Source organism: Thermobia domestica, chromosome 17, assembly GCF_964235325.1.
Source record: "Thermobia domestica chromosome 17, izTheDome1.hap1.1, whole genome shotgun sequence".
NCBI lineage: Eukaryota > Metazoa > Arthropoda > Insecta > Zygentoma > Lepismatidae > Thermobia > Thermobia domestica.
The window spans coordinates 173,286,240-173,304,548 of NC_137470.1; the positions used below are offsets into that span (position 1 = coordinate 173,286,240).

Genomic DNA, 18,309 nt, shown 5'->3' on the forward strand with positions numbered 1-18,309 from the left:
AGTGCTTTATGCTCGAATGTTTTAAAGCTCTACAGTAATTTAAAGGCAGAGTATGCCTATCAGTTTGGGGATGAGCAACGTCCAATGAAGAGTTTTGCCTTGTCCCTGTTTCATCAACTCATGTGATTCTCCTTTGGTGGTTGCCAGAGATGGTTAAATAAAACATCCAGTGCTTGTATTTTGAAACGGATGAAGATAAGTGGAAGTAAAAGGAACTCAGATAAGGAAATCTCATAGACTACATAGAACGGAGTGCTCATAGGAACCTTTATTTATGCGATCGGGGGGCAGGCATTCTGGATTTGGCATATCAGCTAAAGGCGTAATGGCTTTCAAACATTGTGTTCGCAGAAAGAAACGAGAAGAACTTCGCCTTATTCTTAACGCTCAAAATTCTATTTTCCATTGCTTACAATCAGAATTCGCGCGACAAATGCTTTTCCAATGTTAAGCCCATGAGCATCCGGTGTTTCGCTGATTATTCCTTAATGGTATGTCCGATCAGCACATGCTACCCTTTAGGAATCTCAGCGTCCGCTCTCGAATCACCAAGTCAAATTTTAGTAAACAGTGGTTCAGACATCTCGGAGAAGTATCCGGACAAAACGAGAGCTTACGTCTAGTAAAGAGGAGCTTCGTTCCAATAACTTTAAGATATCGAAAATATTAATGGAAAATGGAAAAGATACAACTTTTATTAGACTTTTTTGTTTGTTTTGCCTGTCACGGGAGGAGAAGGGACCGTTTATGAAATGGACATCAATTAAGTGTAAATTCTTACACAGTCAGATAAAACAGTTAAATGGTAATTTCTTGTATATACAATGTTCTACTCGAAGGTTTTTTTTTTGGGGGGGGGGGAAGTTGCTAGATTTCCATATTTTCAACGATGCATCAGAGACCATATCTCTCCTTTTTAAAAGTAACGAGTGACCCCCTGGTACTTCATGTTAAGAGTCCTTGCGAGGCAATTAGAGTGTTCCATTTGAAGCACCATCTGTCATTTTCCTATCTCACCTTTTGTTTCATTCTTTTCTCTCTAACCATTTGTGATTTATAAGTATTGGTAATTTATGTGAAACACTTGGTGTATATATACTATAATATACAATTCTTCTTCGACGTAACATATCTGTAATTTTATTGGATGCTACTTCATGTTTCAGGTATTTTATATACTAGGTAAGTATTTTACAAGTGGTACTAATTAAGCTTCGCGTGTTACGTAATTATAAGTTTGAATCTCCTGTAGTCTCGTAAATCGTTTCAAGCGTGAAAATGAAGGATATAGGTCAAACGGGGGTGATGTTAAAGAGTTTTGTTTCTTGTATTGTTTCAGTTTCAAAACCAGACTCTTCCTTGCAATACTAAGTGGTAACGAAACCAAAGTAACGTGAAAGACAGAAACACGTGGTTAGTTCTACCACGAAAAAGACGGCTGCATTTAGCTTGTTAAATCAGCCAGGCCCGTAGTTACATATCGTGAGCCCCTGTGCTCTAAATGATTTCCCGTCCCTCCGAAAACTACCAATATTAGAGTTGAATTCATAGTTTTTTGGGGGTCACTGAGATGAATATTGACAGTTTTAATTCAATTCAACTTCAAGGTCACTCCCCAGGGAGGATGCGAGATTTTAAAAGTAATCGGAAACGACAGATAGAAGTGTTCGTGAAGTTTATAGTTTTTGAGGTCGCTGAATTTAACGGTATCAGTTTTCATTATGTTCAAGTTCATCCTCACTCCTTTGCGGGGGGAAGGGAGAGGATGCTTTTTAAAAATAATCAGCTAAGCTAGCTAATTAGTAAATACTGTAATTAGAGTTAATAAACACATTAATATTTTCTCTCGCGCTTGCGCGGGACTCTGCCGGTTGTTAGTTTTAAATATTACTTTATTGCGAATCTTTAAAAAAAAATCATGGGGGCCGCGGTGGCACAGTGATAGAGCGTTCACTTCTGGTGCATGGGGTCCTTGGTTCGATCCCAGCTTGCGGTGGACAAACACCGTGTACGTGAGTTTTCTCAGGGTTCTCCCGTTTCCTCCCAGTTTCTTCATTCCACCATTTCATTCATGCTCATCATCACCGTCTCCTTTAGACTCACCGGCATAATCGCGGGACGTAAAACGCAAAGATTTCATTTCAATTCATTTTTAAAAAATTACAAAATTCTGGGAACCCTAAATTCTGCCACCCTGTGCTCGAGCACAGAATAGCACTTACCTAAATACTGTTACGCTGTGCTCATGTGACCTTACCGAAGTAAGCATGGACAGTCGCATAGGGTAAGGTGATCCCAGTCGAGAAATCACCCCACGTTTTGTTTGATTAACTTGTGAAACTGAAGAAGAGAGAGAGACAAACAATAGTTCACTAAATTCACCAGAATATTGCAGAGACCATATGACATAAAGCTATCTTTCACTTGGAAAATTACTTACTTGCCACTAAATAGCAGATTGAAAAAACTGATCATTAAGAAATATATCACTAAGTTCTCCATTCGGGTTAAATGATAAGCTCTTATGAACGAATATATCTTTATAGGAATTAAATAAACCAACGAATGTACAAAACTTAACAAATCTTGAACACTGGAGTCTTTATCCATCACAAACATATGCTTCTAATGAGACTTACACCTTCCATTTAAACGTCCACAGAGTCACAGAAATCCATTTGTTTAATCCTCCTATTTAATATTAATTCGTAGAACAACCTTATATCAATGTTGTAATCAAATTTCTATTAATAAGAAGAGCGAAATATCACAACTCATTACAAAATCTGCTCAAACTCGTCGTAATAATGTGGACTTCGTTAAGTATCCAATTCTATACGAGATATATTTTACCCTTGCTATCACCAACTTCAGTATGAAGCGGCCTTACACATATTTCACATACATGATGGTATAGTTCGTCAACCAACCACTTGGCGGCGCTGATTAATCCTTTAACAAAAGAAAACTAAGACGCAACTCTAATACTATTCTAGTTACTTTTTTATTTTTATATATATAAAGTTACGATACGTAACAATACGGACCACTAATCGGCAAAACAAGTCTTGGAACTGTGTAAACAAAAATGCACAACAGGTGTCATATGAGGCTGAGCACATTGGATGCTAAGATAGAAAGATAGTTTTCCCTAATTATTAGACTTTAAAACTATGTTCTGTATAATTAGGAAAAATCTTAAAGAAACATTATATCCACTCATCCATTCTTCTGCGATAGCAGATGCAGAGATAGTCAGACCACATAACATGCTGTCCCGGACAGAGGTCTGAACCCCTCTCACCCAGAGTCACCAATTCTGACTCTGCGACCAGTCAAAATCATGACTAAAGGGACCCACTATGACCCTCTTGTTGTGCGTGTCCTTGTATGTCAAAACATTACACTGAAAGATAACTACATGATTTGACAGATTATAAAAGCGTCAGAATCACGCGCAGATCTTTCAGTTTAACGTCTCACGATTATGACCATTAGGCTAAGGGAGACGATGATTGAATAATTAGTGGAATGAAAATGTGGAAGATAACGGGAGTACCCGGGATAATCCACGGAAACGATGTTGTCCACCACAAGTTTACTTTGGTGGGGATCGAACCAGGGACCCCATGCACGAGAGGTAAGCGCTCTACCACTGAGTCACCGTGGCCCCCACCACGAATGACATAGAGTGAGATCGGCGGCGCAGGGTCACTAATTCAGAGTAAGCAGACGTAACTTGTGAATTGCAGGTCGTAACGATAAGGAAATTAGTACCTGTTCGTTTTCGGTTTTACACAATATAGAAACATCCATCCTACAAGAACTGTTACACTTCCACAACAATTATCCCAACCAATCTTTACTCCAAAAAGAAGTGTTATTGTTAAAGTTAAAACCTCTGGTCATCAATACACCTTGTCCTTAATATAATGTATTTTCTGTATATGAATCATGGAGGAATTACTCTATTTTTAATGGATAACTGGATTTAAGGTTTCTACTAATTTTGCCTCGAATAAGGTTACCAGTTTACCCACTTCAACCCGATAAGTATTCTTCTTTGGAACCCTTTTTCTTTCTATCTTTTTTTTTTTTTTTTTTTTTTTTTTTTTAGTTGTTGAATTATCACTGGATCATTAATTATCACTTTTTCTTCTGCAAGAAACGCTCAGTTTTCTTCAACCTCAGAAAGCAGAAGAACATAAATAGGCATTTCACTACAATTGAAGGGCTCTCTGCAATAACAAGGTGAGTTACCTCGATTCCTCATTAAACATATATAAATAGGCGTGTGGACTTCCTTTCCTTTTCCTAGGGGGCGCGGTGGCTCAGTGGTAGAGCGTTCACCTCTGGTTCCTGGGGTCACGGGTTTGATCCCAGACCCCGCCAAGTGAACTTTGTGGTGGACAAACACCGTGCTCGTGGGTTTTCTCGGGGTTCTCCCGTTTCCTCCCACTTTCTTCATTCCACCATTTCACTCATCTCTCATCATCACCGTCTCCTTTAGCCTAACCGGCATAAGCGTGGGACGTAAAACTCAAAGATTTTTTCCTTTCCTTTTCCGTCATCTCTAGTGCATATTCGAAGCATCTGTTGTGAGAAAAGCACTATTCATCTCCACCGAGTTGCCATTTCCCGATGAGGATAACAGAGGGCGCCGCTGTGTGCGGCTAGTGAAGCACGACTGGTAGATGCAAGGACGCGACGCGGCGTGCCTTTAACTTTGTTTTCAAGGGTCGGTTCAAGTGAAAGCACTGGTACGAAGACATACTTGACCATTTTGTTTCGAAATGGACAAAATCGAAGCAGTCGAATCAGAATGACAGATGAGGAAGGGATGAAAGAGAAAGATAAATCGTGAACTCTGGCAAAGAAATATAGCAAAATCAGGACGAAATGCAGTGTTTTTTTCTTCTTCGATGTTAATACGGAAATTCAAACAGCGCTGTCAAAAAAAAAAAAAAAAAAAATTGGAATATTCGGGGTTTGAAAAACTCGAATTTCGGATATTCGCATTCAGATTTAAATCGGGATTTGACATTTCGGATTTGAAAATCAAAAGTTATCATTTCTAATTTGGATATATCTAATTCGAATCCAGTTTTCGGAGTTACTAGTAAATCGGGCAAGAGGTAAGGGGATGAAACCCCCCACATAGATCTGTGTCTGTTTCGTAAACGTATAATGGTGTAGGAGAAAAAAAGCTTATTCATTGCAGGCACCACCACTGGACACCATTCTGTTATTCCTTAAGAAACCAGCCAAACCTTAAATGAAGAATCCAAAGAACAATGTGGAAGCTCTGATATGATTTGTTACTCTTGCCAAACAGCAGTTTTACAAGAACGAGCGGAGCACAACTTTTTTTTTTTTTTTTTATCTGTGCTCCCTGATTCTGAATCTAAAAAGGACTCAGGACCTTGTAGTTTCCAGATTTTGTTGCTTACAACTCTGGGATGGGTTATATTTATATAAAAAATAAGAAAGTTTCTTCTTCTGGGGGAGGTGGGCGATTGCCCCAATCGCCCCCTGGATACGCCACTGTACAATAGGGTGCATCGAATTTCCACATTTTTTTTTAAATCAGCTTACCCTTAGCGAAATTTTTTTGCGAAATGGTCTCTATATGTCACATAGAAAATCGCAGGCCGATTAGTTAATTTCTTTAGGTGCCAGTAACGGCCTAAAGTTTCAAAAATTTGTTAAGAAATACATTTAAAAAATATATATATATACATATTTACTTTTACGAAAACATTTTACCCTTAGTAGTTACTTTCGGCAGAAATCTACATATTTTACGTGAAAAAAATTCAGCTTGATCGGTCAAGTCCTTCAGGTGCTACCGGCTTGTTAAAATTTGGATAACACCCCCCCCCCCAAAAAAAAATATATATTTTATTCAGTGTTTTGTAAGACAAATCGAGTTTTCATCTCTTATAAACAGTTAATTAGGTAAAAAATCAGACTTTACAGTAGATTGAATGTTATCAAATAAGACACATACCGGTAGTTGTCCAGCTTCTGTTCGTAGCGCGAAAAAGAAAAATAACAACTAATTATTTTTGTAGAAAGACTCCTTTCGATAATACACCTGCACTGCATAGAATGAAGTCGCCCCAAAACTAGTTTGTCGTAAAATTAAAACTGGAATAGCATCGAGAGAAAAGAAAAAAAGTGACTCCTTGTTAGTGTGTCTGGAGATGAGATTAGGAGTAATTTTGCGTTGCTTTCTAGACAGAAAAACTGGTGTTTGATGTGGAAACTGTTTACGTTGCTGATTGTGTTTAAGTGAAAATACGTGTGCATTTGTGTGCGTTTTTGAAGGATTGCGTCCTACTTGTGCTTGTCGGCAGTCATTGATTGTGTCAGTTCGTCATTCCAATGGTACGCAAGTTTGTTGAGGTCTTGCGTTGACAAAAATGTCTAACTGTTCAAAATTGGTTTCGGTGAATAAACTATCAAGTGTTCGTAAAGATGTCACCTAAGAAGAAGCCACGTTTGAATGTAAGGAACTTTGTCCATAATGTCATTGGATCCCCTGTAGAATTCACTTTTAATCAGCTTCCAACAATCGCTGGTGTTCTTAAGCAATTCTTGTGGGAAAGAGAGAACATGAAATGGGAAGCAGCATTTCAGAAGGACCCCTCTGCTAAGGTGCTAGCTCATTCAGTGGTAAGGAAAGTAATTCAAATTTGGGAAAATGCATTAATCAGCGGTGCAGTTATTTGAGCGAGCAATGGGTTATAGCATTGATTTTACATTATCAAAAAAAGGTCCGTCAGCTGCAAAAGTTTAAGGACAAACCCGTTTCTTTGCTTCCAAAGTTGCAGAATTCCAGGAGTTCGCCAGCAAAACTTTGTTTGATATCGTTTCTTGCAAATGCATCGATTCGGTTGCTTGCACTTCTGCGAGAGAGAAGAAAGTGCCTAAATTGAAGGTTTAATTTTTAATTGACCAGAGAACCACCCGACAGATGGGTATGGCAGGACTTTATAGAAAGGAGAAACAGAAACTTGTCAAACATTTATTGCGAAAATATCGAGGCCAGAAAAATCAACCAAAGCCCAATGAAATTAGTAGTTCCAGAAGAGAAAACGATAGTGTCCCTTTACAAAATGAACGGGAGAAGAGTCAGATTCCTCTGTCAAATTTCTTTCTGCGCTTAAAAAAAAGAAGACTAGCCCTTCTAAACAAATGAAAGTTAGGTCGCCGACATTCTTCAATACACTATATAGATGTAATATATCAGACCGCAAGGCCGCAATTATCGCTTCGTCGCTTTTGGTAGATATCGGACTGGTTACCCCAGTTCATAAGCAGAAGGTGATCGACAAAAGCAAGATTCGGAGAGAGAAGAAATCCTTAGGAAACGCCATCATTGAAGAGTCGAGTACATCGCTTGAATCGACCAAAGTAAAAGCGTTATACTTCGACGGAAGAAAGAATCAGACTCTCACCCTTGAGACTAAAGACGGCATCAACCACCGAATAATGCAAAAAGAAGATCACTACGTACTGCTACAGGAGCCAGGAACGAACTATCTTGGCCACGTCTCTCCTTCATCTGGAAGAGGAGAGAGCATACGGGCTGCCATCACAAAGTTCTTTGTTCATCAAAATATCCCCCTGTCCGATCTGTTTTTTGGGTTGCGACGGTAGTACTAACAACACTGGTCGAAAGAATGGTGCGATGGCATATATTGAAGTCTTCCTGAACGAACCCCTTCAGAGAATCGTCTGTATGATACACACGAATGAGCTCCGATTTCGACATTTGATTGAATTTATAGACGGCAAGTCTCCTGGACCAAATACATTTAGAGAACCAATAGGATCAGCACTTCCAACATGTGAAGAGTTGCCACTCCGGAATTTTCAGCCCGTTCCAGTAGACTGGGACCTCAACTTCACTGAGGATGCATTAAGCACGGATCAAAAATATTTGCTAAATATCTTCCAAGCGGTTTCTTCAGGAGAATGCCCCGTTGGGTTAGCTCACATGAAGTCTGGTAAAATTCATCAAGCCAGTTGGCTAACTACAGCAAATACAGTAGAGTCTTACGTTTGTACGTAGGAACAAAAGAACTCACTGAAGAACTTAAAACCATCGTCCAGTACATCATGATGGTCTACGCGCCACTCTGGTTTGCTGTGATCCGTAATCCATCGTGTGCAGAAGGAGCTCGTCATTTGTGGCACCTTTTCACGACTTCTCGCCACATGGAAGCGAAATACAGGAAAATTCATCCAGTGATCCTTAGAAATGCGTGGTACGGCCATCCTGAGAACCTACTTCTATCAATGTTGACTGACCAAGATGCTAAAGTACGAGAGCTTGGCTGGAGGCGAGTCCTAAAAGCAAGACAAACGACCCAATCTGGTGATCGCGTACCGGTACGAGAATTCGTCGTCCCTGAAATCAAATTAGAAGCGACAAACTATGTTGATATGATTAATTGGTCAACATGCACGCTGATGGAGCCACCACTGACGAAACACTTGAGCCTGCAGAAGCTAAGAGAAAATGTAAAGATGGCTCTAATGGCTGATGAATCTATTACATCCTTACCCTGTCGCACTCGCGCTGTAGAAAGAATGGTGAAGTTGGAGACAGAAGCGGCTTTAGCGGTATGTGGGCAAGAAGCACGACATAGATTTGTCCTAGCAGCACTACAATCAATAGAAAACCTACCAGAATTTAATACAAAACACAATTTGAGGTAAAAGAGTAACGATATGAATTTGCACTACCATATGCAACATTAGTATATACGAGTTGGCGGAACTCGAACTGTAGCGGTGAGTTCTGGGTTATTTCTATCATTAATCTTTGGAAATAAGCAAAACAGCTGCAGATGTAAAACAAAAGCTTTCTTATCTAATTAACGATCCAGATGAATTACAAACAATGCAACTTAATTTTAAGAAATGAAAAAGTAGGGACACATTTGTGCATATTATAAGCCACTGGTGGCACCTGAATGACTTGACTCATCAAGCTGAAATTTTTTTCACGTAAAATATAGACTTTTTTTTTACAGAAACAAAACCACATAGGATAACCATATTTCATAAAAGTACATATTTTACATTTTTTAAAAATAACATTTATTTTATAACAAAATTTAAAAATTTTCAGCCGTTGGTGGCAACTAAAGATATTGACCAATCGACTTGCAATTTTTTACACGTTATATGGAGCCCATTTCGCAAAAAAAATATCACTAAGGGTAAGCTAATTTCAAAAAAAGTGGAAATTCGATGCACCCTACTGTACAACGCTCAGTTTTTATTCTCGTGTGTTGCGATACATAAAGATTGTCACACACATCGTTATGTGTTCCTACTGTCCCTTTTCTTTTCACTGTTAGTTTAGGTTATGCAATAACAAGGTAAATGCTCACTTTTGCACCTTCGTTTTTTTATTATTCCACATTTTCGCTATTCGAAATTTTATGCTCCAAAGGACAGATCAGGTGCTACATCACTTTTCTCTACAAGCATATATACACAAATTTACTTCTGTTAATTAGCGAGTTGCACTTTAACTAAGTGTATAAGCTTTGTAACTCAGAACTTCCATTTTTCAATTACCTTGTTATTGCAGAGGGCCCTTCAATTGTTCTTTCCATACTAGGGCGTATCGACAGGGTGTTCGCTATGACTGAATCCTATAAAACTTCGTAACTCTATTAGGAGCCATGGTGGATCAGTGGTAGAGCGTTCACCTCTGCTGCATGGTGCTCCTGGTTCAATCCCAGCTCGCGTCAAGTGAACTTTGTGCTGGACAAACACCGTGTGCGTGGGCTTCCTCGGAGTTTTCCCTTTTATTCCCACTTCCTGATTCCACCATTTCATTCATTTCTAATCATCAATGATTCCTTTAGCTAGCTGGCATAATCGTGGGACGTAAAACCCAAAGATTCCATTTCATTTCATTTTTCGTAACTCTATTAAAATAATATACTCGTGTTGTGTTGCATCAGGGATGTACTTACGAGGAATCCGTCAGGTTCGAACACAATCCAATTTTCCGACTTCGAACCCCTCCTCCTCGAAATTTCTGGTTGCGCGCATGGCTCTTTAATTCCTTTGTGTTTGTATGTATTTCTCTCTTCTTATCATCATCATCATCATAGGTATTCTGCCATTATTGACAGGCCACGTGCCGCATCTAAGAAGCTTCCATGCTCCAGTGACTTCATCTGACCTCTTCATCTTCACGTGTGATTTCTCTGCTGTGATATCGTCCATTAATTGTAGTCTTCTTCGCCCTCTCCCTCTGTTACCTGCCACCATACCCATACTCATTCTTAAGACGTTGCTAATTATGTCACACATAATACGTAATTTTCTGCTTCAAAGAAATCAGTATTTTCTCCATTTTTTTCCATTTCGTGGAGGAGGAAATTTAAGGTAAGACCATATTAATCACGATTCTTGTTTTTGTTTCAGTTATAAGATAAAATTTGGGGAGTGATTCTACATCTTGGTGCGATTTCCCCTTCTTGCATGTCTGGATGCACCACTGAGGCACTGAGCTAAGCATTTAGCATACACGTGGGCAATCCAGGCTCGATTTCCGGCAGGATTTCCACATTTAGCTGTAGGTCCACGTCTCACACAGCCTCGCTGCTGAACGGAACACTAAACTCAGAATCAAATCAAATGAAATCAGTGATGTACTTATGTACCACTGATATAAATATTCAATGTTCTTCCTACGACTGAAGTAACTGCATGTGGTACGCTTGTGTCGTATCTACTGAGAAGAGAAGTAACTTGAATGGGAAGAAGGTAAAATTGATATAAATAAGTTCATAGGACTTGAAACACATAACATGTACAGTTTCCTATGATGACATCGTATCTAAAACAGATTTCCTGAACAAAGTTCTTTTTTCTAAATTGACATCGTAAATACTTTTTTTTAATTATCTCGTTATTTTTTAAATTTGAAATTATAGCAAACCTAATCTCAAAATAATAAATTTTTAATGATATACTTTTCTAATGTTACCCAAGAGATGAGACGAGACAAGAAATAAGTCTCTCTCGCCTTGTCTAGTAAATTTTGTGGAAGTCTCGTCAGATATTAATTACAAAAGTACTAGCCTCAATTACCCACTTCGCTGGGTTAAATTAAGAAAAAATAGTAACACGTTTCGTTAGTCAGTCATTTTTTACTATTATTAAAGCCCTCCTTGATATTGGTCATTTTGATTTAATATATATCCATCCCCTCCCACAATTTTGCGGGGCTGAATTTAGATTTAAATGGCATCAGAAGTGTCACTGTTCATCTCAACGACCTCAAAAACTATAGATTCGACATTAATATCGGTCATTTTCTATCATTTGTAAATGTTTTTCCCCTCCTTTAAGTTACATCGTCAAAGTGATATGACAAAAAGATCGGTCGGGTGGCTTAAGCATGACGAAGTCACAATGACAGTCATTTTTATTTTTACCTTTTTTTTTTACATATATCGCCCTCCTACCCCTCCCCTTCGTTGCACAGTAAAAGTGAAATGAAGAAAACATCCCAGGTCCGAACCTTATCTATGTTGAAAATTTAATTGAGATCGATCGCGTGGTTCAAAAGTAATTCATTTACGAACATATTCACTTTTATTCTTATATTTATTGATTTTTGTATAGGGCCTATCTCCCTTTCCACCCATTCCTCTACGTTGCTCCGTCAAAGTAAAACAATAAAAATCATCCCAGCCTTGAACTTCATCTAAATTGAAAATTTAATCAAGATCGGTCATGCATTTCAATTGTTATTAAGTTTTATTTATTTTCTTCTATGTCCCCCTACTCCCCCGCCCCTAAGTTATACCGTCAAAGCGAATAGGTAAAACACTCCCAGGCCAGAACCTCACCTTCGTTAAAAATTTGATCGAAATCGGCCAGACGGTTCAGGAGATTAAGGGTCACAAACATAGTCACTTTCAATTTTATAATATAAATTGTTTCTAGTCTAGCCTCAATTTTTTTCTCGTAAAATCTCGTAAGTTAAAATACAACATTCTTGCCCTTCTGTTTTGTAAAGCTAATTTCACCTAGAAGTTATCAGAATCCTTTGCGTCACAGTAGGTTCTCGAAGGGTGTAATACAACAACATTTAAAAAACTAACTAACTAACTAACTCTATGGCCTATGGAACCCGGAGGTTCAGTGCCGCGTTCACAAAAGCTATCCACTGACTTCTATCCTTAGCTAATTGCATCCAGTTTCTACTTTGTATTCCTATCTCTGTGAGATCCATCTTAATATTGTCCTCCCATCTGCGCCTAGGTCTTCCTAATGGTCGTTTTCCTATGGGTCTACCAGTCAATACTTTGAAAGCGTTTCTACTTTCTTCCATTCTAGCTACATGACCTGCCCACCTAAGCCTCCTAGACTTGACGACCCTAACAATGTTGGGTAAACCGTATAATCTATGTAGTTCCTCGTTATGAAGCTTCCGCCATTCCCCATTCTCGTTCCTCTTGGGTCCGAATATTCTTCTCAGGATCCTGTTCTCATTTAACAACAACATTTAAAATATTATTTTTCGTTTATATTGTGTAATGATTTGCAAATCTTTAAATATTCACAAATGCTCTAGATTGTGTTCGTGCAATCACCTTATCAATTTATAGTTTCTGTACTCTGAATTGGGGCTCCGGTGGCGCAGTGGTAAAGCGTTTACCACTGGTGCGTGGAGCCCTTGGTTCGATCTCAGCTCGCGCCAAATGAGCTTTGTGGTGGACAAACACCGTGTGCGTTGGGTTTCTCGGGGTTCTCCAATTTCATCCAACTTTCTTCATTCCACCATTTCATTCATTTCTCATCATCACCGTCCCCTTTAATCCACCTGGCATAATCGTGTGACGTAAAACTAAAATTTCGTTTTCTGTACTCTGAATCATTTGCAAAACTGCATTTGCATTTGCATCCCCTTCTCCGCACTATGGTCATGTGTTTGCCGTATTTAAAATAGTGGTAGACGCAAAAAACGTTTCTCAGAATTTCAGTTTTCTATAGAAAACAGGTTTTGGATTCTAAACCGGTTACAGTTTTCCATCAAAAACCGGTTTCGATTTTAAATCGGGCTCGAGTTTCTATATAAACCCGTTTCGGGTTTTTGTATATACAAACCGATTTCCTCTCTTTATAGAAACCGGTTTTGTCCAATCCTAACTTAAAACTCTAGCGGAAAAATTTCAGTCATTTTGATCCTATGAAGCTGTTACAAGCTCTACTTCATTCATAGATATCGTTTATGAAATGTTTTGCGTTCATGAATATATATATATATATATATATATATATATATATATATATATATATATATATATATATATATATATATATATATGTATGTATATGAGTTGTGCTCCATATTACAACTTTATAATTAAAATATATTTAATAACTGTAATTTCCTTTAACGTTACCGAATTAAATATTTCAGAAGAAAATATCATGTAAAGCTCACGATGTGTCCTTCCTTAATTGGAAACATAGTGTGGAATCACGTCAAGTGAACAAAGTTAAACATATTGATAAATTAATTAGTATATATTTGGCAAGTTCTTAAATTTGTCTTTAAGATTTTAATTTCTTGCACGTTAAATTACGTTTCAACTTAAAGAATACGAGGACCACCAAACAAACTAGTCCCTTTGATAAATATTAAAATATTTATGGATAATTTTTAAATTTATTTACCAGGTTGTTCTTAAATATTTTTACATGCCACTATTCTACCTCCCCTCAGGAATACCAATAACAACAGAGTTTAGAATAAAATGAACTCGGAAGTGTCACTCTTCATCTCAGTGACTTCGAAAACTACGGATTTGTCACTTATATCGGCCGTTTTCGGTAAGTTTTATGTGTTACTTCTCCTACTCTTCCTAGGTGTGTTAGGGAGTCTTCCCCTCACTGGTAGCAGATTTTGGCCTTTATGAGCTTAGGAAACGCCACAATCAGTTTATGGATTCCGAAAACTATGGAGTTGACATTAATATCAGTCGCTTTTGCAGCTGAATTTTTACATCAAATTAAAAGAAAAAAATAAATAATAACAACGTTTCAACCATTTATCTTCATTCCTGCTGGAAGTTTTCAGGTTGCAGAGAAAGAGCAGAAATCTTTATATTTTTTATGGTAGTTGAGCCAACTTCACGTGTATCCCAAACATAAATATAAGCCTATGCCTTTATTTAATTGAGTACTAATTTTGGGACTACAGGGGATATAAAAGCACTAATCGGTTACTAAATTCTGACCAGAAAGAAATTTATTTTTTTTCAAAGTGTTTGGAACATTTTAACATATACCCCAAATATAAATGTGCCACATGACCCATTCACTGTTGAGCACTAATTTCTGAACTATATTGGATGGAAAGCACTAATTAAACACTAAAACACTGTGCAGTTTAATTTTGATTTGTAGGCCACTTTTAGAAAGTGTGAAGTTGGTCCACTCATCTTTGTGGCTAGCAGAGGCTCTTCCACGGAGGAGGGAGGTTTTGTACACACCCAATACTTCCTAATTCAACATGCATTTGTACACTTTTTTTTTCAAGAAAACTATACTTGTTTATCAGGGAAATGACTGATGTAGCATGAAAATTTGATCTTACACTTTCTCTCATAAAAACAATCCAGCTCTATCATTTTTTAAAAAAAATGAAAATATACATGGAAGTAGTTGACAATTACTTACCATTTCTTTTAAGTGCAGAATAACACCCATTCAGTATTATGTAGATGTAGTAGCTTGTAGTATTAGGCCTCCCCTCAAAGCTTGGACCAGTCTCAACAAAATATTTGGATGCACCCCTGGCGACTAGTATATATATCTCGAATAATACGAATACTAATTCTATGGACTTAAACACTAATCAACACTAATTAAACACTATATATTGACATATTTTTTGTGTTTCTGCAATGTTGAGTTGAGTTGATTTTATTTTATCGTCTCTTTCAGCAACAAGGCTTTATGAGACGTGGACCTCCTGCGTAATGTGGAATCCGAATCACATGAGCTCCCGCTGGGAATCGAACCCGGGTCTCCCACGCCGAAGGCGCGTACGCTTACCACTTAGCCACGAAGGAGCTCGTTTCTGCAATGTGGACGTGACTCCTCCAGACACATTTTAATGTAAGACAAGAAATATAATCTTATCATTTCAGTATACAAAATCTGTCTCTTCTCCCCTCCCCCCAAAAAAACCTGCACCTCTGATTGCCCCCAAAGAATAAGAGCTGACATTGTCAGTGTCTCATCATCATAATTAAATGTTCGGAGCTAAAGAATTTATACACAAAACAATTTGACGAAACTGTGTGTAATGACACTTATTCTATTTTCTTCCCGTAGATGTCCTGAGATTTAGTGCATTAAATTCAATAAAACTCTTGTCCTTTTTACTTTCTTACGTACACATTTTTAGAAATAAAATATTTAGTAATTGTAATTTGCATTAACGTAACAGAAATAAATTAGATTAATAGTCAAATTGAAAGAGTGAAAAGTAAGTATTGAGTAAAATACGCGATAAATGTTTTCTATAATAAAATCATATTCTCTAGTCTGATGTCAAGTAAGCAAAATCAACATTTTGATACTAAACCATTATCTAAAAAATACCCCTTTTTTAAAAAGTTTTTCAGATATAATAATGTTGTAAATGTTGTAATAATGTCATAGTATTGTACTGAGTACAAACTCTCACCAATTTGTACAGTAAAACTCGGGTCAATCCGCTTGTTTTAATTTTCCTATTTTATCTAATATAAATAAAATAAAGAGTTTGTTCGTGTGTCTGTCTGTCTGTCTGTGTGCGGCCTGGGGACCAGACGAGTGAATCGAGATATACCAAATTTTGGTCAGGGGTACCTTGGCCCAGGTCCCAGATCAAGACGAAGCTCTTTTTCCAAATTTCGAACCAGGGGGGTCAGGGGGTCGTTTACTGGAACCGGGTTGGGAACCAGACAAATAGACCTAGAGTTACCAAATTTTAGTCACGAATACCTTGATGCAGGTTCCAGACCAGAGTTAAACGTTTTTGTTAAAATGCGAACCAGTGGGGTCTCAGGGGGCGTTTACCGGGACGTGCAAAAGTAGTAGAAAATGGCCGATATTAGTATCGAATTCTTAGTTTTCGCGGTCGCTGAAATCAATGGTGAAACTACGATCGCATTAACTTCCAAATTCACGCTATTCGGCTCCGGGCCGGTGGTCACCGGGGGGGGGGGAGTAGGATACCGAAACATATAAAAGTAACCCAAAATGGCAGATATTAGTGTCAAATCCATAGTTTTCGCGGGTGCTGAAATCAATGGTGACACTTCCATTAGCGATTACTTGCAAATTTAGTTACAATTGTACTCAGGTCGGGAGTAAGCGGTGTGGGGGGGGGGGACACCCAGACATGTAAAAATAGCCCAAAATGACCGATATTAGTATTAAATCCATAGTTTTTGCGGTCGCTGAAATCAATGGTGATACTCCCACAGGCACTGACTTCCAAACACAGGCACTGACTTCCAAATATATATTCAGGAGCAAATTTTAAAGATTCAAATATACGGACTAATGTTTGTTAATAACAATTTTAACTAAGACGGAAATAATCTTACTTTTTTGGGGTAAGAAAGCGTTTTAAATTTGTTTTTTAAAAAAAGCGCAAAATAAAAATGATTTAGACGACCTCTAAGAAAGTTTGATTCAGCAAGAATTTAACTCAAACGACATACTAAACATTTTATTTTTTATAAGTTTAGGTGAATATGTATTTCCGAGTACATGGTAATCATAATAAGAAGTCATAATAGAAAGTCACAATAGGTAGTCATAATAATGGGTAATAGGAGAAAATTTAATTAGTAGATGCACTAAGTAAAATCTAATTTCGGATGGGCTTGAAATATTTTTAAATATTTTTTGAAATACCTGTATTTCCTAACTGTATCACTAGACAAATCGGACCATCGCAAACAGTGTAATCTTGTGAGCTTGTGATAAGACCAGGGCGTCTTTTGGGGAGCGGCAATTGCAATTGTCGTCCTAGGTTTAACTAATGTATATATTTCAAAGAATTGTATACCAGTATACAAACAAAAAAGTGAAAGTATTAGGTCAGTGGATAATTTTGACCCCCATCAATATTCAAAAGTATGCTGCTGGATAGTACCACTAACATCCCCACAGCTATATATCATATTATAGTACTACTACTAGTACTATTACTACTATGTGTTAACAATAGCTTAACTAATATTACTAACTGTATAATTATTCTTACACAATTAAATGACTACAGGGTGATCCAAAAGAGTGGAAACATCCAAATAAAACGCAGAATTTTACTTGCAACACACTTCGTTTCAGGAAACATGTGTAACTTTTCTCTGAGTCATCCTTGTACTAAATCTATAGAAATGTATAACAATCCAATGATGCATTTAACATTACAACTAACGACTTACACAATCATTTGTAGAAATATTTAACACTAAGATCTTAGTGAGGCGCAGAAATTGTATATGTAGCACCGAATCGTTGAACATTTACCAACACTATTGTAGACTACTGTAGCTGTTCCATTAGCTCCATGCAAATAAGTAACAAATTAACACCCTATTAATCCATTATTTAAAAAATTGAATTATACTGTAAGTGCAATAAAAACACGTCATGTCTGATTTTTATACTAGATTAGCAACGGTGAGGAAACTGACGATCTACAGTACGTGACCACTCGCACTGTGCGAGAAATTGGCATTCTGGAACCTTTTGATAAATGTAACACAGGATCCTTCCTCACCACTGTATCACATGATTGAAGAGATACAACAGCGCCACCTCTACCCAGAAGGAGCTCTAAAATTCCGAGGATCAAACAACAGATATCAGTATCGGCTAGTCACTCCTACTCTCTTAGCTTGCAGTGGAGCTCTGTGGGATTTCGATCTCTTTTTTTCACCCAGTGGAACATTGAGAATCCTACTCCGCATCGCTTAGCTTACAGCAGAGTTTGTGGGGAATCCTTCCCTAGGCTGACTAGTCTTTGGTATACCTAATCACCCTAATGAACTTTTTACTTGTTTAGTGAAACTGTATTACATCGTTTTTTATAGGAAGATTCATAATGAAACTGGTTGTAGGAGAAAATTCATTCCCGTGTGTAATTGCTCTACTTTCTCTTTGCTTTAGCAGAATTTTACAATATGTTAGCTGCGAAATAAAACAAGAACAAACACTACTTTGAGCTTCATTCTAGATCTAAGATCC

At 37.7% G+C, this 18,309-nt stretch overlaps 1 protein-coding gene across 1 annotated transcript in view; it reads right to left on the reverse strand.

Moving 5' to 3' along the window:
* LOC145674237 (uncharacterized) overlaps window positions 1-8,114 on the reverse strand; it is a 48,609-nt gene extending 40,495 nt beyond the window's left edge. Inside the window, exon 1 of the mRNA XM_081744075.1 lies at window positions 8,069-8,114. Within this exon, the coding sequence (XP_081600201.1) occupies window positions 8,069-8,114 (46 nt within the window). The remainder of the gene's footprint in view (window positions 1-8,068) is intronic.
* Between the last annotated feature and the right edge of the window lie 10,195 nt (window positions 8,115-18,309).